Source organism: Diabrotica undecimpunctata, chromosome 5, assembly GCF_040954645.1.
Source record: "Diabrotica undecimpunctata isolate CICGRU chromosome 5, icDiaUnde3, whole genome shotgun sequence".
NCBI lineage: Eukaryota > Metazoa > Arthropoda > Insecta > Coleoptera > Chrysomelidae > Diabrotica > Diabrotica undecimpunctata.
In genome coordinates, this window is record NC_092807.1 from 27467548 (window position 1) to 27489764 (window position 22217).

General features: G+C 33.3%; 1 protein-coding gene across 1 annotated transcript in view; it reads right to left on the reverse strand.

Moving 5' to 3' along the window:
• The window catches only part of LOC140442124 (nephrin-like), a 421295-nt gene extending 405933 nt beyond the window's left edge, over positions 1–15362 (reverse strand). The window contains exons 1-2 of the mRNA XM_072533202.1: positions 15294–15362; positions 14571–14713 (exon numbers count right to left, since the gene is read on the reverse strand). Coding sequence (XP_072389303.1) covers positions 14571–14713; positions 15294–15362 — 212 coding nt within the window. The remainder of the gene's footprint in view (positions 1–14570; positions 14714–15293) is intronic.
• Between the last annotated feature and the right edge of the window lie 6855 nt (positions 15363–22217).

The following is a 22217-nucleotide window of genomic DNA, read 5'->3' on the forward strand; positions in this document are numbered from 1 at the left end:
AATGAACTGTCCTTAAGCCAACGAAGGCAACTCCTATCACTAAATTACGTTGCCAGAATTTCAGCAAACAACAGCAACGTAACCTACTCAACAATACTTTGCAGAACAAATATAACGTCCGATCTTTACAGAAACATTGCAATAAAAAAACTACCATTTCCCGAACGAATAAAACGTATTGGTCTTAATTTAGAACAGTTCAGTCTTACTATGCCTATTCATGTAAATGTTCCTCCTTGGATGATTAAACATCCAAAAATAGACACGTCTCTAAAAGAACTCCCGAAACATTCCACACATCCTTTCCTTATACAGCAAGCTTATAAAAATGTAATATCCAAATACCCAACAACCCATCAAATCTTCACTGATGCTTCCAAATGTCATGAAGGACATGCTGCAGCCTACATCTACGAAAACGTCAAGTCTACCATACGAATCCCAACAAATTGTTGTATATATACCGGAGAACTTACGGCAATTCATCAGGCCGTGAAAAAATGTTGTTCTATCAATGAAAGCAAATTTGTTATTATCACCGATTCAATGAGCGCATTACTTGGAATAAAACAGCTATATACAACTCACGCCATACTTCTCAAGATCAAAGAAGAGTTATCTTATCTACAGACTCAACAAAAAGATATTTCCTTTATCTGGGTACCTTCCCATATGGGAATAAGTGGTAATGAGGAAGTGGACTCTCTGGCAAGCAATGCAACCACCGACCAAAGTATTGCTATCATAAATCAAATGCCTTGGACTGATCACAAAGTAAATATCAAAGCCCACGTATACAGAGCGTGGCAAACTACTTGGGATCACACTGCTAATAAACTCAAAGAATGTCTAAGTCAAGTAGGAACCAAACTCATCTTACCAAATAATAGAAAAGACCAAGTCATCATTAACCGACTCCGAATAGGACATACTTTCCTTACACACAAGCATATCTTCAACCAGGAGGCTGCTCCGTTGTGTACCAAGTGCAATACTCAGTTGTCAGTGAAACATATAATTGTTGAGTGTCCAGTGTACCAGAACGAAAGAATCGCGTGTGCCCTTAGTGATAATTTAAAAAGTATACTAACGTCAAATTTACAGTCTTTATTAAGTTATCTTAAAATGACTAAACTATATACCAGATTGTAAAAAATATTTTTTTTATGCAACAATATGTATCTTACTGTTTGTGTATGTCCCCCCGCTAATAACCCTTAGTGGTTGATGCGGGTATATTTGTTTAAATAAAAAAAAAAAAAAATATACCCTACAAATCCAATATTTCGGGCTATAAAAAATGAGATAAATGTAATTCAATCAACTCGAAAAGAAGTAGCATTTATCTGGGTACCGTCGCATGTAGGAGTAGCTGGAAATTAGAAAGTGGACAACCTAGCAAACACAAGTCGAATAAAGTCACAATACACAACCAAAACAATACATTACCCATATTCCGATCTCAAAAACCTAATTAAAGACCACTGTATGAACATATGGCAAGACTACTGGAAAGATTCAGGAACCAAACTATATGAGATTTATCCCCTTGTGAAGACCATCTTGAATAATCCATCCAATAGAAGGGATCAAGTAATAATTAACCGACTAAGAATTGGACACACTGCACTGACCCATAGATTCTCAATCAACAAAGAACCTTCTCCAACCTGCAGAAACTGTCCTCTCCCATTGACGGTGAAGCATATTCTGACTGACTGCCAGTACCACGAAGAAACAAGAAGAAAATATGGAATCTCAGATGACATCAAAACCACTTTAACCATAAACACTGACCATGTAATAAATTATTTAAAAGATTTACGTTTATATACATCTATTTAATGTAAATAAAATGAACTTTTGTGTACGTTACTCCACTAATAACCCTTCGTGGTTGATGTGGATTATATGTTTTTTTCTAAATAAAAAAAAAATAAATAATTCGTCTCTGAATACTTTAAAATAAACGATTCTTGATATATTTTAAACTCTAATTTAATTCTAATGTAATTATTTAATTACTTTTAAAGTGGAGAACTTCCAAACGTAAACACCGTACCTATATATATTTTAAATTTTTGGAAGTTTCAAATACTCGTTGGTAGATTCTCGCAACGGCGTCATGGAGAATTTTTCTCCAGCAAAGCGGCTAAAGCCCACTGCGTTCTTGACCAACGAAAAGATCATCATATTAAATGTTTTCAAAGCATTACAACACGATAATCCTATGTGCTCTGTAGACAGTGTTGTGGAGATGTGCGCATAGTACACAGGATGTTCCAGGTGTCCAATTTATAATTTAAGAAAGGGGGACAAGGAAGGGGTTATTACGAATTATGTTGTAAAATCAGGAAGACGACCACTGGAAATTAATGAAGATGTTTAAAGTGTAATTTGAAGAAAGATTCATTCTTTTTATATTGCCAAGGACATTTCAATAATTTCAATAATACCTGCCGCTTTGCAAGATGATGATGTATTGTGTATCAGTAGAACTCGATTGTGGAAGATACTTTACGAATTAAATTTTTCGTGGGAAACCATTAACAGAAAATCAATGTTAATGGACAGCCGGGAAATCGTTTCTTGGAGAAGGCAGTATCTTCGAAAAATTAAACAGCACAGAGAAAAAACTTTAGAATGTATTATTTAGATGAGACATGGATAAATAAAGGTCATACGGTTTCCAAGGTATGGCAAGACAAAAATGTTAAAAACAACCGTCAAGCTGTGTTGAAGGGATTGTCCACAGGCATTAAAGCACCGTCGGGAAAAGGAAGAAGGCTTATTATTACCCACATAGGGAGTTCTGAGGGTTTGCTTGAAAAAGGGTTGCTTCGATTTGAAATAAAAAAAAAATGGGCGACTACCACGAGGACATAATCGCCGATGTGTTTGAAGAATATTTTGAGCAAATACTGAAATTTATACCACGAGGTTCGATTATCGTTATGGACAATGCCAAATATTATTCACAGCAAACCGAACAGTTTCCTACAACAGCGTGGAAGAAAAAGAATATTAGACAGTGGGTAATTATTAAAAATATATCCTTTGGAGATGACCTTCTAAAATTGGAGCTTTTGTAAATCGCTAGGCAACACATACCTTCACACGCATTAAGAATGCATATCGTAGACGAAATGGCCAAAAAACTTAACATTACAGTACTCAGATCGCCGCCTTATCACTGTGAATTAAATCCTATAGAGTGGATTTGGACCCTATTAAAAGGGACGTGGCAAGAAATAACACCACTTACAAACTTGCAGATGTTAAAGAACCTTTTATACACGCTTCACACAATGTCACTGTCTTAAATAAATTGGAACAAATGAATTCAACATGTGATAAAAGAAGAAGAAAAAATTTAGGACTTAGGTTAAACACAGACGGTTTGTGCCGCGTCTGCGCCTTGTCGGCTGCCGCGCAGCTTAAAACACATTAGGCGGTTTAACAGTGGCAGTAGTTTTGCCATTGTATTCGGTGTTGTCAAATTTAGTCGAGTTTTGTACGTAGAATGGTATAATGATGTCTCTAGAATCATCTAGTGAAAGTAACGACGACTTGTTTTTCCTAATAAGTGCAAGTTTACTTCATATTAGATCAAAGAAGAAGAAGGAATGCAGGTATTGGATACATCCCATAGTAAATAAACGAAAAAATAAAGGAATGTTTTACACGTTAGTTAAAGAAATTGAAGATGACCCAGAAAAGTTTTTTAATTTTATCCGAATGTCTAAGCAATCTTTTCAAGAGCTATTAGAAATTATTAAAGAGCCATGTTCAAGAAATAACACCCATATGAGAGAAAGCATATCACCAGAAGAAAAACTAATAGTAACACTAAGGTAAGTTAACTACGTAGTTGTCACATACTTTTTAAGTATCTTAAAAATATATTTGTAATTTTAACTCGTTGACTGCGCATGTTTTGGGATTTTTATTATGTATGCATTATATCCATGGACGGCTATGCTGACAAATGTGGCAGTCCTTGAGAGAGCAAATGCTGCTCGCGAGCTGCTTGATAACATCAAATGTAGAAAGATGGCCTATTTTGGACTCGTAGTAAGGGGAGACCGATATAATATTCTTCAACTTATTATGATGGGTAAAATCGAAGGACGCAGAGGAATTGGTAGAAAGCAGGCCTCTTGATTGCAGAATATCAGGGAGTGGACAGGAATGAGGAAAGCTGAGCAACTCTTTAGAATAGCTCAAGACAGAGACAGTTTCGCCATGTTAATCGCCGACGTCAAGGGGACTTGATAGGGCACGTTAAAAAGAAGATGCATTATTTATGTGTTTTGTTTATTTAGTTTTTAACAATGTTTCTCTCGTTTGTTGTATTTTTTTAAATACAAAAAAATATAGAAAAAATACATTTTTAATTTTAATTAATTTATCGATATCTATAGCTTCCATAATATATACAAAATCTGGCAAACACTCACAAAAGCAACCAAATAAAACCGATGCAAAACAGTCACACGTCTGTGTTGAAGCACGAGATATCTATTACTGATGTGCCGCCAGAATTCATAAAACCGCCGAAGGCGCATGGTACTCATCATATTCCGAGCGGCGGCCGACGCGGCGAGCTGACGAACGACGGCTCGTCTGTGTTGCACAACATAAGTACCATAGACGAGAGGGGTACACGTAAACTCATCACCAATTACTATAAATACCATCGTACATAGTACAAACTCATCACCGCCATAAAAGTAAGGATTTTCAAACAGACCCCGAGAGATTGGTAAACTCATCACTGGCCTACCTGCATCTCGTGGCAGATATAGACCATAAACCTCTTGCAATCTCCAAAGATTTTGTAATTTGACAGAATAAATCTAAAATAGATGTATTAAATGCAAATGTAATTTATTGGTTTTTATTTGGGAATTCCGCAAAATTCTATTGATAGTTATCTAAAACTATACTAGACTAAAAAATGTCTCTTCATTTGCTCTTGTTCCTTTAACATGAATAGTGAGCTGCTCGTTACGTTTTGAGCCAACGCGGAAGAAAAATGATAGATATCAATAATTTCAAATTTAAATTGCGAAAGACTCTAAAATCGAATTTCTTTTGTGGACAATTGCAATAAGAATAAGAAAATTAATATTTACAAAACTGTTAGATACACACCAAAGTATATATATAAAATATGCTACTTATGCATTATCCATTTCAGAAAAGTACGGTAATAATAATAAGTGTGAATCGGTGTAATATTGAAGACGGTGTTCTATTAAAAACTATCTAAATCATGCCACATGCAACATCTCGTATACCTAAAATAATTTTTGATGATCGACCACTTAATTCTAGAGAACTTCGCTATTTTTCTTACTTGACACAATTTCCATGTTTCGTGAACGGTGGTAGTGTGAAACACCCTGCATATTTAGAAGTTTAAATCTAAACACAAATGTATGTCAATATTGTTCTTTAAAGTTTCTTAAGAAATACTCTTTATTTCTCTTCATAGATTTTTTAATAAAAATTCAAAGTGCCAGGATTGGAAAATCATTTAGTATAAATAACTAATTTCTGTGTAGACCCAAAGTAAGTTTTGCGATACCAGCTGTAGATCCAAATATTTTTTTGACTTTTTTTTATAATTCAATCAAGTAATTTTTCACATGAAACCTAAAAATATGCAAAGAACTTATTAAAATTTTAAAACTAACTAAGACTTTATTTTATGTAGGTAATAAAGTTCAGTTTTCTGAAAATGCAAAGTATGTGTTTATATTTCTATAATTATTTTAGTTGCGGAAAATATTCTGCACTTTGTCTTGGGACCCAATCACGTAAACGACCTTCAAAAACTAAACTAACCAAAAGATTGCAACTTATTATTTCAAGGAACACATGACAACAACTGACATCTCTTGTATTCGGAGGAATATGAGCAACGATCGTTTTTCTTTTATGTCACCTGTACCTAAGACAATGGGAAAGCACATCAAGCACTCCAGCAGATGAATCTAAAGACGGACCGCGATAAATGTTTTGTGTTGGATAACGATTCACAACAAAATATTATTATTTTTGGCATTCTTGAGAATGTACGATACATGGCGAAAGCAGAGGCATATTACTTAGATGGTACATTTCAACGTGCTTCAAAATTTTTCTTGCAATTATTTACCATCCATAGCTTATTAAATGGGCATTACTCATTATTCATCAATTAATTCGTTGCTTCGAAGAAGTTGGTGTCGTTTTAAGTCCATTAAGACTTGTGGCTGATTTCGTAATTGCCATTCGACCATCTGTGAACCGAATTGAGTGGTTATTTCACTATTTGGTTTCGCCAAATCCAAAAACTTGGTTTGATAACCACTAAGAGGGAAGACTCCAACTATAAGTGGCTGCACCACTTATTTGGCTGGCCATTTTTGGACCCTGAACCAGCGATTGTTTTGTCAACGATTTCATGCGGATACCTCTAACCTGTCTTAATTGATGAAAATTAACGATTATGTGGTAGAAAACTACGTAAGTAATGAGTCTCTTTTCCCTTTAACTGTTAGGGTATCCCAGTCTAGCCATATACATTACACCACAAATCCATGCAAATCTTTTCATTCCCATTTTTCAAATCATTTTTACCATTTTCATCCCAATATCCTCACTTTTGTATCTACTCTTCTACAGTAGTAAATAATGGTGTACATAAAACTGCAGAGTTTACATGCACCTGTCCTGTTTTTACAGGATAATGTTTCCTTAAGTAGGCATTAACCGTTTATAAAAGCCAGGAGACTGTACTCAAGCATTTTGATTCATTCTGTCATAATAAATAGATTTCTAATTAGTTAATAAGTTGAGGACTATTTCCGATATAAACGGAAACAGCACATGCTCATAAATATTTTCATTATAAAGTTACAATCGAAAATCTACGCAACTGAATTTTAAGATCTCAAAACCGCTTAGATTGGCAGATACGTCGAATAGGCCACACCGTAAAAAATCGATATTAATATCTATTTTAAAGCAATTTGCTTAAAATAATTTCTGAATTTAATAAATTACCATATAAACGAGAAGTGTAACAGGTAACTGGCAATCTTCAGCATTAAAAACCAGCGCCTTGGGGCAAAAATACTGGTGATGAGTTTACCTATCTGCGGTGATGAGTTTACCTATCTCCAAAGGATGCCGGTGATCAGTTTACTATATCTCGTAGGGTCTAATAATTTTATAGGGGACTATAAAGTGATGAGTTCGTACACGTCCGACGAGAGACCGCTTTCAACACCGCCGCGGCCGCCGACGCGGCGCAAACCGCCCTGTCTGTGTTTAACCTTAGACAACACATTAGACATCTTGGTGGAACCATTAATTATTAAAGTGACTGCTAAAGGCACATTATGCGTAACGTGATATTTCTTTTATAATTAATCTTTTAGCTATTTAGTAGTATTTGAAATTTTTCTTATAGCAATATGTATTATTTCCATTAATTTTAATAGAAATTTTCAAAATTGTTACAATTATGTACAAAATAAAATTATTATTCTGCAAATATCTGGCAAAATCTGGCAATATTTTAAATTTGAAATCTTTATATTTAAGAATAGGCGTATTCCAGTTTTTGAACAATTTGAAATTATCAATTTAAGAGATAATTATGCGTTTCCAAACTTTTGGTCTAGAATAAAAAAAATTGTTTCGCTAAGATGTTCTAACAAAAAAATTACTAAAGCTATTATTTTCCAACCTTCAAAAGTGCTTTGATGTGATATTGTTCGTATCAAGCCATATTTTTTACTTTATACGTATAAAAATAAATATAGACTTTGTGGAAGCTGACTATTATTAGTAAAGCTCGGATTATAAGCAAAATGCCTTTTTTGCCTATTTTGCCTATTATAATTGTTTTCTGCACTTTTTGCCTTTTTTCGTAAATTCCGCCTATTTGTGCCTTTTTTAAAATTTCATGGTACTACCCATGATATTATTCTATTACTAAACCATTCTATAATAAAATTTTGGGTCAATAATAAAATATCAATGGTTTGTTTATATAACAGATTTCTAGGAAAATGTACCTGATCGAGACTTGAGGGTTAACTATTTGGAAATCCCTAAGCTTTATTAGTTTATTATCAGTTGTACAGTCGGTTACTGTATCAGAGTTTAGTCACAAATTGCTATATCCTAGTTTAGTTTTGTTGCGTATACCGAAAAGCAAAGAACACGTTTTAAAATGTTTTAGACATTTGTGTGAAAAGATGACATCTAAATTAAGGCTATGTATCGCACCTTATTCGAAACTTTCTCTGGAAGGAGATGGAGCATTTTGTAAACCATGCGGCAAATCGGTAAGTTTTATTTTTTCTCGTCCCACAACATAACTAAATTCTAAAGCGGTTTTAGAATTCTAATTATTTTTTTTTAAATTCTCAGATTTCAAGTAGAAAAAAGTACTTTATTGACCAGCATTGTGGAACCCCACTTCATAAACGTAATTTGGAAAAATTAAATTCCTCTAAGTTAGCCCAAATATCTCTCCGGGATAGTTTAAGCAGTTCAAAAAAAAGGAGGAAGACGCATTTAAATTTGATTTATGCTAGATGATGATTGCATTTAACATTCCTCTATATAAAGTTAATAACCCTAGTTTTAAATGCTTTTTCGAAAAATATCTTAAATCCTTACCGGACGAGAGTACATTGAGAAAACATACTGTGGAAAAATGTTATGTGGAATGTATTTCAAAAATTAAGCAGGAGTTAGAGGGAAATTTTTTGTATATTATCGTGGATGAAACGACAGATGTATGCGGCAGGTATATAGCTAATTTAATGATTGGAATTTTGAACGAAAACATTGCGAGAAAACCTTATTTAGTTGCCGTTAAAGAATTGGAAAAAACTAACAATTTAACAATAAGTCGATTTATACAAGATAGTTTAATAAACCTCTTTTTACCCAAAGCTATACCAGTAAATAAAATAGTTTTAATGCTTTTAGATGCTGCGGCATATATGTTAAAAGCTGCTGTTAATTTAAAGATTTTTTATCCTAATTTAATTCATTGCACTTGTGTAGCCCACGGGGTAAATAGAATTGCTGAAGAAATAAAAAATCTGTTTCCGTTGGTAAACAATTTTATAAATTTTATGAAAACAGTTTTTGTAAAGGCTTCGTTGAGGGTGCAAATATATAAAGAAAGACTTCCCGGTGTCCCTTTGCCACCTAAACCAGTAATTACAAGGTGGGGAACCTGGCTCGAAGCAGTTTTTTTTACTTTGAACACTACAATGAAATAGAACTAGTTATGTCAGAATTTGATGATGATATTTCCGAAGCCATTCGAGAAGCAAAAAAAAATTAAACAATCTTACATTGAAATAGGAACTCGCTTATATCAATAACAATTATAAATTAATAGTTACCACAATTACCTTATTAGAAAAACAAGAGATAAATTTATGTGAGTCAGTAAAATTAATAGATAATTTTAAAGACGAAAATTAAATCGGCACCTGGAAGTAACGGTCAATTAATTTAAAAAAAAATGAAATATGTTTTCGACAAGAATAAAGGTTTTTCGTTTTTATATAATGTTGCTAAAGTTTTGAATGGGACATTTTCCGAGGAATTTCAAATTATGCCTGATTTATTATCCGCTCTGAAATATGCTCCAATTACATCTGTCGATGTCGAACGTTCGTTTTCAATGTACAAATTAATTTTATGTGATCGAAGACATAGTTTTAAGACCGAAAATATTGAAAAACATTTAGTTGTTTCTATTAATGATAAAATTTTAAGTGGTTACAATGTTTAATTATTAATTTACAGTTATTTAGTTACTAGTTTATTTATACTAATGTTATGATTATGATGTGTAAATATACCTGTCTTAAGTTAATATTACGTTAATTCACTTTGTACAATAAATAATAAGTTATATTTCTTTATTGCCTATATTTTGCCTAAATGTTAATATTCCTGCCTTTTTTAATAAAAATCTTTGCCTATATAGGCGCCTTTTTTTTTCAATTTTTGTTGCCTATAAATCCGAGCTTTAATTATTAGTCATTGAATAAAACACAATAAAACTATCAATACCGTAGAAAGAAAAAGAAGAATATTATTTAATACCTATCAAAATAATTAAAAAATCAAACTGAACTCATCAGGTCTCCATGACTTTACTACACCATCATTTAAACATATTTTTCTTATATTTGTGACGATTTTAACCATTCCCATTGACATTAATTTGCCTAAGTAAATGTTTGCCAGATAATATCGTACATTCCATGGTTTACCTTTCCCTAAAATATATATAATTAGTGTAAAATTATTAAACTTTAAGGGGTTTATTAGACTCGTTGTACCTCGGAGGGATCAAATACTCCCAACGAAGGATGGGTTAGTGAAACAAGAAAGTAAACAAAATGTTCGCGTAGCTGTACACGAAATAAAATTTGTATTTATTAAATATATTCAGTTCTATTTGGCTACATTAATTGATCAAATTTATTAACAGAAAATTTTAGTTAAGTTTTGATTTTATCCAGAATTAAGCGATGGGTATGCATAAGAGTAAAAATGTAAAGGGTGTTTCTGTATTCGACTGATATTGCTCTGTCCAACCTATGCATTACTTCGTCTGCTTTACACCAAAGAATATACATTTCTGTCTAAATCAGCATTAAATTTTGTTTTATAAAACAGGAACACAATGCCAATATGTATTTCGTTTCGAATGCCAATAACCCCTAGCCGTTTCACGCAAAGTCCTTGCCCACAAAGTCAGCATCGCCCAGTTATAGTTAAGGCAGGTACACAAATAACTTTAATTACTTTTATTTCAGTGGTTAAAGGCTTGTTATGGACCTCGGAGGTAATATGAGATGTCGACTCTTATATTGCAATAAATCCACCCGTTTCCCAAAGAAAGATTTGGGGGTTCTGGAAACAGAACTCGGCTCTGCCAGTAAATCCTACTCTCACGTTCTCGAAGACATACATGTCGCGTAACCACCGGGTATATGGCGTACAATGAATGTGCGTTATATAGCAGCGGAGAGAGGGTCAAAGGTGAGTTTCTGGTGCCTTAAAGCTGTAACATGTCTCAAACAGACGATGACGTGGTGGGACAGCACGGAGAAATAGTTAAAAATGGTTCAGGGGACAGCTTAATTGATTTCTGTCAACTTTTTGGTTTAAAAATAATGAATACCCAATTCCAACATAAAGATATTTATAAATACACTTAGAAACAACCTTCACTTCAACAGAAGTCGATCATAAACTATATAATAATGAGACAGAAATCAAAATTCAAGTGCCAAGACTGCAGAGTAAAAAGAGGATCTAACTGTGGGACAGATCATTATTTTCTTCTAGTTAATATTTTGTACCCCTTTAAACAATACTACAAACGGAACACCAAAAGGGAAAGAAACAATACTACACAGTACAAAACGGAGAAATCTAGATTAGAAAAGGAATTAAATGAGATGAAAAGAAATATGGATGTAGAACAAAAATACAACAACCTTAAAACGATAATAAAAAAAATTGCTAATGAAGTATTAGGAACAGAGAACAACGACAAATACGAACCATCATGAATGACAGAAAACGTAAAAGAAATGATACAAGAAAGAAATAACAAAATATATAAGAAATCGCTAACAAATAAAACATCTAGAAATAGAGTAACATATCAAAGAAAAAACAGAGAAGTACACAATCAAATAAAAGAAGCAAAAAACAATTTATGGAAACAAAAATGGGTCCAAATTGAAAATTCAGTGGTTCTCAGACTAAGGAAGGATGGAGAAATGTCACTAATCTAAAGAAAACTATCCATACCTCCTTAAGCAACTCAATTCCTATAAAACAGTGGAAAAATCACTATAAAAATTTACTCCAAGAGTCCAGATTGGAATATATGGGAGAGGAAGACAGTGTGGAGAGAAATGTAAAACGGGCGATCTCCAGGACCTGGCAATATAGCTGTAGAGTTACTTAAAGCAGGAGGTCCACTCCTAGTAGAACCAATAACTTTTCTAATAAATCAATGCTGCCAACAAATTAAAGTACCATCTGAATGGAAAACCGGTCACCAAGTGTCCTTCTTTAAAAAGGTAATCGAAAAGATCCTAACTACTAAAGAGGATTAAGTGTCCTACCTACTTTCGGGAGATTGTTTGGAAAGATAATAAATGGAAAAATACAAAATGATGTAGGACATCTAATTAGCGAAGAGCAAAGTGGATTTACGCCTGCTAGATCTTGCTGATTTGCTGATAACTTGTTTATACTCAAACAATTAATAGAAAAAAGAACAGCGGTTGGTACCGAAATACATCTAGTCTTCATCGACCTAGAAAAGGCGTATGATACTTCCAAGACTTAAATTGTGACAAGCTTTACAACAACTCGGCATTAGTCCATACTAAGACAAAGATGCAGTATATCACCCTTACTGTTTAATTTATATATTGAGGCAGCTCTCCAAAATTGGAAAAATTACTGCCAGAAAATGGGAATCCCCGTAGGAAATGACGTACTGTTCTCTCTGAACTTTGCGAATGACCAAATCGTCAAAAGTCAGTATGAAGAAAACAGAATATTTAGTTATCAATTCAGATGCAAGGTTTGAAGTGTTGATAGACGAGGACGTGAAAATCAAACAAGCAGAAAAATTTAAATATTTAGGTGCACCCATTGATAAGAACGGCTTGGGAGAAATCGGAATTAAACACCGAATTAACAATAATAGGGCAAACCATGATTGAATCAGTTCTTTGTTATGGCTCTGAACAATTTGACAAATAATGCAGACCTGAAGAGAAGATTATTGGCAGTTGATATGAATTATTTGAGAAGTGCTAGAACATCAAGGCTGGAAAAGAAGACCAGTAAATCTATAAGAAATAACATGAATGCTATATAAATGGTCATTAATAGAATCAGAATAGAAAGAAGATGTTTAAAATGGTTTGGACACCTATTGAGAATGTCAGACGACGTTGGCCCCAAAAACTTCACATATGGAAGCCCCCTGGAAGAAGAAAAAGAGGTAGACCTTGACGCTCATGGAATGAAGGAATTAGAAGAGTGATGGAATCGAGAGGTTTGGAGAAGAAGCATGCCTTGGACTGTGAGGATTTACGGATGAGAACCGGAATACGGCGATAGCCGTCTCCAAAATGTATTGTATTTATAAGTTGGATTCTGTAATATTCGAACAGAAACCTAAAAATTTTAAAAAACTCAAAACAATATTTACAATATAATTTCCCTATATGGATTCCAGGTCAATCCGTAAGCAATCGGCGGTCATCAGCAACGCTATTTAAATTGTTTATGACTGATTACGGAATATAGAAATACCTATACTAAATAAAAAAAATCTGAAGATGATATATCTAAGGATGAAATGTTCTGCTTCATTGTATATTACTGCTTAGTGGTTATTGCTCTGTTGCTAGATGAAAAATATATTTGCAAAATTCTGATGATACAAATAATAAAGTAGTTTGTTCAGCCATATCTAGAGATCGGTTTCAATCAATACAAATATTCACTGCAATGGTATCACCCAACTGGATAAGCAAGATAAGTTTTCTAAAATTAGACCAATCTTCGAATATCCTAAAAAAACATCTTTCGAATATGCTCCACTAGAAAAAAAAACACAGTATAGATGACGGTATGGTGCCCTATTTTGGGCGCTATAGTTGCAAACAATTTATCCGGGGAAAGCCCATTCGCAAGGGCTACAAGTTTTGGGTGGGAGCAACAAGACTTGGATATATTAAGTTAAATGTGTCGATAGCAATTAAAGTAAATTGTATACCCAAGCTTAATCTAGCCATTCAGTGGTAAGGGAGTGGTAAGAGACTTAAATAAAATCGAAACGCAACCGTCTTCGTATATTTATCGTCCTTACTCGACCCAATGAGTACAAGAATGATGGTAATTTATATGGGTAAATTGTTGATGCATAGTGGAATATAAATATTCCCAGCACCGCTCTGAATAGCTTGATTAAGCTTGGGTATACAATTTACTTTAATTGCTATCGACACATTTAACTTCATATTTCCTCACTAGAGGTCTCTAGTAGCATACTTTGGTAATTGTTGTTCCTATAATTGCCAGAGTAGTCGATGCGTTTTGATTTAATTTGAGTCTTCTTACAAACTGTCTCTGATGACGGGTAGACCCAGAAACACGTGTTAGGGAGTGGTAAGAGACTAAATGAAATCGAAACGCAACCGTCTTCGTACATTGGATATATTATTTATTTTGATCCATATCAATGATGATCCATATGGATCATTTTGATCTATATCCATATACCATTAAGTATTATTTAAAATCCGTAATTCCAAACAAATTGACGTTTATGCCATTTATGCAATTTTTGGATAAATGTGCAAAATTGTTTATATTCGCTTAAGTCTATTAATCAGTTTATACGCCACTCATAACAAAACAATCTATAATTACCACTCAAAGTTTTTAGTTTGAATCCAGAACACGTATTTAAAATAAAATTAAAAGCTCACCTGAAAGGTATCCTTTGATTAGATGCTTTACAAGTTAATATTAGGCCATGGTCTGCTGATGTTGGCGTAAATGTAAGTGAGCTTGTAGTGGTGTTACCATCAGGACTGACGTTAACGAGTCCGCCTTCCAGTGACACTCCATCCTGTAACAATTATAGTGAGTTAGTAGATGATAAAGTTTACTTGTTATTTAAATAATAGTTTGAATTTGTTTTTATTATTTAAAATCATGTGCTCGGCTACAAAGGACGATAATAAATTAAAACATGTTACAATAAATATTATGTTACAAAATACAAAATGTTATCGTACAATGAAATTATATTTTATATTACAACTAAATGTCTTTTAGATATTTTAGGACGGAATTTATTTGGTCAGCATTAAGGGTATCTTGTATATTAGGCTTGAGGTGATAGAGTTGTCTTCTGGCAGAATATTGATTGCATTCGATGAGTATTTGTTTGACTGTCAGTTGTGATTGGCAGCTTTGGCAACTAGGTTGGTTGCTGGATAACATCAGGTAACCATATGTTAATTTTGTATGTCCTATCCGAAGTCTCCTTGCCACGATAAGATCTAGTCTGGACAGCCTTGTATTCCCAAAAATAGGAGGACTGTCTATTGAATGTTGTATTTGATGTAAAGCTGAGCAGTTTGTGTCCCAGTATTGTTGCCATAGGATTCTTGTTCTTATTTTAATGCGAGATTTTAGGTCCTTACTAATTTGAATGTTAACAGTGGGATCAAAAAATGTTGAGGCAAGCTTTGCGTAGTGGTCTGCAAATTCATTGCCTGTTATACCAATATGAAATGGTAATCAGATTAGAGTAACTGTTATATTTTGGAAAAAGATAAGTTGGTAATGGTCGTGGATCTAGGATGATCAGTGAATACATTTTAGATAGATTGGATTGAGTCTAAAGAGTCTGTGCATACAGTAACTTGCTTATTTGTTTGCGAAATGTATTTGATAGCTTGAAGTATACTGTGTAATTCTCCAGCATGAACGCTGCAAAAGAAGGGGATAAGGGATGACGTGATAAGAGTATGTGATGTTGCAACAGAACAGCCTACTCCTGTATCATTTTTTAAAGCATCTGTGTATAGTACTATATCGTATTTCTTTGTAAAGGTAATTTCTTTAAAATTGTTTATAATGAGCTCCTTGGGAGTTGTAAATTTATCATATTTTGTAAGTGATGTGTTACATTGGGGACTGATTAAAGACTAAGGTGGATATGGGGATAGGTGAAGTGGAATTGTTTATAATAGAGATATGTTATCAAGTAACTGTGCCAAAATTAGTGGGATGGGTTTTAATAATGGTAATTTAGAGCAGTCTTGCAGTATATTCGTGCATCATGTAAAAAGAGGATATACTTGGTTAGCGGGATTAGAAGAAATAGATACTGCGTAGGAAAGTAGTAGTTGCTCCCGTCTAATCCAAAGAGGGGGTTCATTTGCTTCCCAATATAGGTTTTCTACGGGGCTAGATCGAAAGGCACCTATATGAATACGGAGAGCTGTATTATGTACCAAATTTAAAAGATAAAGGTATGTTTTAGAAGCAGAGATGTATATGTAAGAACCATAGTCCAGTTTGGAACGAATAAGAGATCTGTATATCTTAAGAATATGAGGTTTTAACAGTTTTTTCTTCAAAAACTTTTTATGCACTTAGTTTATCAGTTTAAAGTATTTATAAGTGAATATAAATGTATGCATTGGTACACGACAAGTACAACTCGATTTTCCTTAAGTTGATTATGAAAAATAAACAAAATAATAATTTTATTAATGTAAGTTATTCTGTTTATTTTCCATAGCAATTTTTGAAATTTGAAATGAATCTGTTAGTCAATGGAAATGTATTTAATAATACAGAAAAAGTAGAAATCATTTTTCTTGTAAATTGTGCATTACAGGGATTTCAGATAAGAGCATCAATAAACAAATAGAAATTTCTTGTTAATTTTTTTTTTTCAAAATGATGAAATTTTTAAAGACAAAAAGTTATGAATAAAATATTCCAATATCTCTCCGAAACAAGCCGATTATAACTACAATTATTAAAAGGCATTAAATAAATTTAGAATCCCTCCACAATTGGAAGATTCACGGTAACATGTTTGCTTTTATTTTAAACTTTGTACGGCAACGACATTTCCAAGTTCGAATCAATAGCCATTGCTCTGAATCTAAATTACAGAAAAATGGAATTCCACAGGGCTCGAATCTAAGCGTAGCGCTATTTTTAATTGCTATTAACAAAGTTGTGTGGAACTGCAATGGCACAATTCAAACTTTTTTATACGCTGATGATCTCGTAATTCTAGCAAGAAATAAAAACATATTATCTGCTCATAATCGTATTGCTGCTCTTAAGTCGATAGAATCGTAGTCTAACAATATTGGGCTCCAGTTTTTCACCACAAAAACAAAAGCTATACATTTTTCACAAAAATCAAATCCACAAGAGCTCTCAAATCTATTTTTATACAATTCTCCTATAGAATATACAAAAGAAATAAAATTCCTAACGATGCAACTGGACTCAAAATTAAGCTGGACAAGTCATATACACTCGCTAATACTATCGTACCAAGCTAACTAAACAATATGAAATCTGTATCACATAAAAATTGGGGAGCAGATTTTCCAACTCCAATAAATTTATATAGAGCTTTAATTAGATCAAAACTGGACTACGGATGTGTTCTGTATAACTTCGCAAACCAAGCATTGCTCAAAACTTTTGACACTCTTCAGAGTTAAGCCGTTAGACTTGCTCTTGGAGCACATTGCACGAGTCCTGTGGACAGTCTACTTTGTAAAGCTGGAGAGCCACCCTTAAACCTAAGAAGAAAATACTTAAATTTATGGTATGTCTCGAATATAAAATCTAACCCAAAAAATCCAGCTCTCCATCATGCTGTTGGTAACAGGTTCCAGGAAGTCTATCAAAACAGACATAGGGGTCCTGTACCTTTCTATGAACCAGCTAATCTATACTTATTAGATTTTAATGAAATAAATATATTTTTTTCTTGGGTTGTTCCTTTTTCGCTTTGTAACCTTAAACTTACAGCATATAACAAAAATCACGTGATACCCAATTTTTTTAAAATTCACTTTCTACATGTTCTCACGCAGTACAAAAATTACTATCTTATATACACGGACGCATCTAAGACCATAAATGGAGTGGGAGCATGCTTTGTGATATCACATGAACATTCCATCTATAAAAATTATCTCCAGAGAAAAGTATTTTTACAGCAGAACTATTTGTCATAATAAGGCATTCACCTCTATTTCTCTCTCCCAAATTTCTCAGATTTATCCCTCTGATCCAACATTACAGCAGATTGGATCCAACATTACACGTCGGAATAGATGGTACCGAAAAGGCAGATACTCTAGCTAGGTCCGCAGAAACCAGTACAACCGCATCAGTGGAAAGTCTAAAGGCTATGATCGACAGGCGAGTAAAAGAGTAAAACTGCGGTTTTGTGGCTCGTCGGTAAAGCTCGTCAGTGTATCATTGCAATACCGCGGTTTTATATACCTACAAGCCTGGCTCGCGGCCCGTCAGTTTGTTTTATTTTTTACTTGGCTCGTCTGAACACAATATGTTAGCTGTGGACGGTTGACAATGACCGTTTTGCTCGCTCGTCGATCAGCACCAACGAGCCGCGAGTAAAACCGTCGTATTTAAAACTGCGGTATTATGGCTCGCACGTCGATCACCCACTTTACGGTGTATTTAGATTTAAAACCTGACTTAAAAGCAAAATTGCACGATGTTTGGCAAAACCAATGGAATAGAAGCACCACTAAATTGATAGAAATAAAATCTTTCGTCCTTCCATGAAACTTTTGGCCTTTAAAGCGACGACATCAAGTCCTAATAACACATCTCAGATTAGGACACACTTCTACAACACATGAATACTTGTTGAACAGAGAAGAGGAACCAGTGTGTTTTGTTTGTGAATGTAAAGTGACAGTGAAGCACATTTTGATTGACTGTCCAATATACTCAGTTTGAAAGACTATATCACCACATTCCAAAAACATTAAAAAAACTTCTGGGAGAATCTAAATAAGTAGCTGACTTGATAGAATTCTTAAAATCCATAACTTTTTTAATAAAATTTAACACAATACATCAAAAATTAAGATATATATTGTATACCTTATTATGTAATTGATATTTTGTAGATGCCTATATGTATGTCTTTATCACTTTTTGTATTTCTCTTATGCTAATAACCCTAAGTGGTTGAAGCAAAATAAATTAAAAAAAAAATAAATATAGATAATGTTATCATTTAAAAGACAACTGTTTTGAATATATTTGAATTAAACCAATGTTAGGGCGAAATCTTTAAAGGGCTCTTGCTCCCTTAGGAAGTATTTACCAAAGTAATTTACGTACAATCGACATAACATAAGTTCAAAAATTTGTAGTTTTCTATTCTGAAGAGCGATGATAGATACTCAACTCATAAACGATTAAAAGGTTTTCTTAAGAAACTAGAACCTTCAGGACTAAAACATAGCTCTGGATTATACATAAAAGATCTTTCAGAATGAAATGAGGAAAGTTATACGATGCGAAGCAATCCCTTTGAAATTTATTATCTACCAATATTGATGAAAATAGCGAGACCAAAGTTTCTTCAATGAGTAGGGGAAAGTTGTGCAGCCGTTTGTGTATTCTGCGCACAATTTTTTTTACAAATATTAAATGAAAAAAAAAACAAAAATTAAAATATAATCGTTATATAGTATAGTAAGTATACAAAATTAGGATATTAAGATAATAAGAAGTATGCAATGTATATTTAAAATTAATTACAAAAATATATTTCAATCTGAAATTTATTAACATTACTATTATGCTTGTAGGTACCTATGTTTCTACAAGAATTTTCTAAATTACTATTCTGTTGATAACGTGTCGGTAAATCTAACAAGCGAAGACGCCGTTGCCGTGGCTTGCGTTTTCCTTGTCAGTATGTAGATTGGAGCGGTAGAATGCAGTCGTACGAGAAAGAGCAACAAAACTTGAAACATATTGGTAAGAAATTCTGACAGATAAAGAATCGGATGAGTTTGGCGACACGTGTCTTTCGGACGAGTAGCAATTAACTGATTCTATAGTCCGACAGTTTTTAATTAAAGATGACTAATCTACAAATTGAACTAATAGTTAACGGCAACCATGTTAAATATCAGGAGTAAATTCTTACCGGGGTCATTTTTATTGTATATGATTCGCCCATGTATATAAGTGAAAAAGTAAGATAGCCACATAAAATTTGCCCCCGTAACAATCTCAATTAGTGCGATTCACGAGCGTATAGTTAGAAAAGTTCAATGGATAGTTTGAAACATCGGTAAACTTATCAATATTTCGCTGGTCTATATATATTTAGGTTCTTAGAAAGAATGAGAATGAAAGAAATATGATATTTTAGCTTATTCGTTCCACATTATATATATGCATAGGCGTAGTGTGTTCTATTTCTTGGGAATATATTTATTGAATAGACTTTATTATTAACTTTAAAATATTTTTGAGGTAAGTAAAGTAAATTTGATGTAAGTTTATTCTTTTTTATAGTATTAACGCATTAACGGGCGATACAATAAACAAAGAGAAATTTGACAATTAATTTATTATTTATATAATAAATAAATTAAGACTAATTTGCAACCAAAAAGATATTTTTTATCATTTTTAAGGAAAAACAGTAGAATTTTTAACAAAGGAACATATTGTATCTTAAATGTACATTAAATTTCTATCTATCTCTATAAGAATTTTTACAGCTGTCGCCGCCTTCCTTCTTTCAGCCAACGTCTTCAGTCCTTTCTGTTCTGTAATTCTCCATCTCTAAGGTCTCGTCTTTCTTCGTCCACTTTATCCCTTCATGATCTTCGGTGTCTACCTCTTTTCCTCCTTCCTATTGGGCTCCAATCCGAAATCTTTGCTATCCACCTTATGATGATGTTTTTTTCTCACATGTCCATACCAAATTAAATTTTAAGGTGAAAATTTTCAAAAAATACGGGGTGTAGATGCACTCTACACCTTTTACATAAATAAATAGTATTATTTTTGCACATCCGACATTCTTGCACTAATGTCTCTTTTTGTAATGTGGCCAATATTGTCGAATCTGGTTTCATCTGGCAAAGCAAATTTAGTCTGACGTCCATGTACTAAGTTTGACACTGATGTAGCGGTTTCTTTACTATTATAAATTATAAATATAAATCTACGTCGGCTCATGCTTTCTCTTATAATGTGCACTTCTTTATCCTCATCCTTCGATCAATATATATCAACTTGAAGCAGAGTGTAAACCAGATAATATACATATGCCAATAATTTTTTTTAATCCATGTCATTTATTTTAAAATCGTGATGGTTATTTTGCGATGCATAAATATTTGTAAAATATAGAATGCCCTTATTTACTTGTTTATCAAAAAAGAGTGAAAAAACTTATGACTTGCTTCCATGGTTGGCTTTTATATTGCCTAAATATCAATCTGACTGAGTACGAAGGAGTATCTGTTGTTACCCAACTTGAAACAAATTTGGATTTACTATTTTTGACTGGTTTTTTTTTGGATGTTTTATCTGTGGTTCAGAGAAATATCAAAATCAGATCCGTCAAGGATTTGTATTTCATATGTACCTACAATATCCGATTTTATTGATTCTTCACAAATAATATTATCATCAATGTCTTCTATATCGGAAACTTCACCAGATTATGGCGGCAAATAAACCACATTAAGTGAGTTAGCATTTTCACAATCTGAGTCTTCTTCTAACAAAGCTATTAACGCTTTAGTAGTTAGTGCCATCTTCATTTCATATTTCGAGAATTTACTTAAATAAATAAATGCACTACTATGGTTAGTATATTGGTTGGTGTGGTGGATTCCCAGAACGCTTTCTGTATACATGTAGTGAGATGATCGACACCAGTGTCTAGATCACTTTTTATCTTTAGACATACGTTTATGTTTAAGTTATTGGTAATAGTTTCTTTAAATAAAGTCCAATTGGTTTTTAATGGATAAAGCGTAGAAGATCTGGAAGTTTTCTTTTGTCTGTTGGCCAATATGTAGGTTGACCTGTAGAATAACTTTTGAGGTTATTAATATTAATTGCCTGAAGTAGTTGTCTGCTACGTGAGTTCATTAATTTAGAGCTCCAAAAAGGATGTTTCGCATTGTAATCACCACCAGCTAGGAACCTTGATCCAAGTGATTTATAAAAATCAAAACATTGATTTGTTTTATTATGTGCTTAGGAAGGTAGTATAATGACAGTCTTCAATTAGTATATTTGTGGTCTGCAGATGCGGTATTTTAGTTGCCTGTAGTTCGTAATTCCAGAAAACTGAAATACCTAGGCCACGTGATGAGGAGACCAAAATATGAAATTTTGAGACTCATAATACAGGGAAAGATTTAAGGAAGAAGATTTGTTGCCCGAAGGCAGAACTCATAGTTAAACAATCTATGTGATTGGTATCAATGCAGATCGATTGATTTGTTTAGAGCAGCAAGTTTAAAAATTAAAATAGCAATTATGATTGCCAACCCTACGTGAGG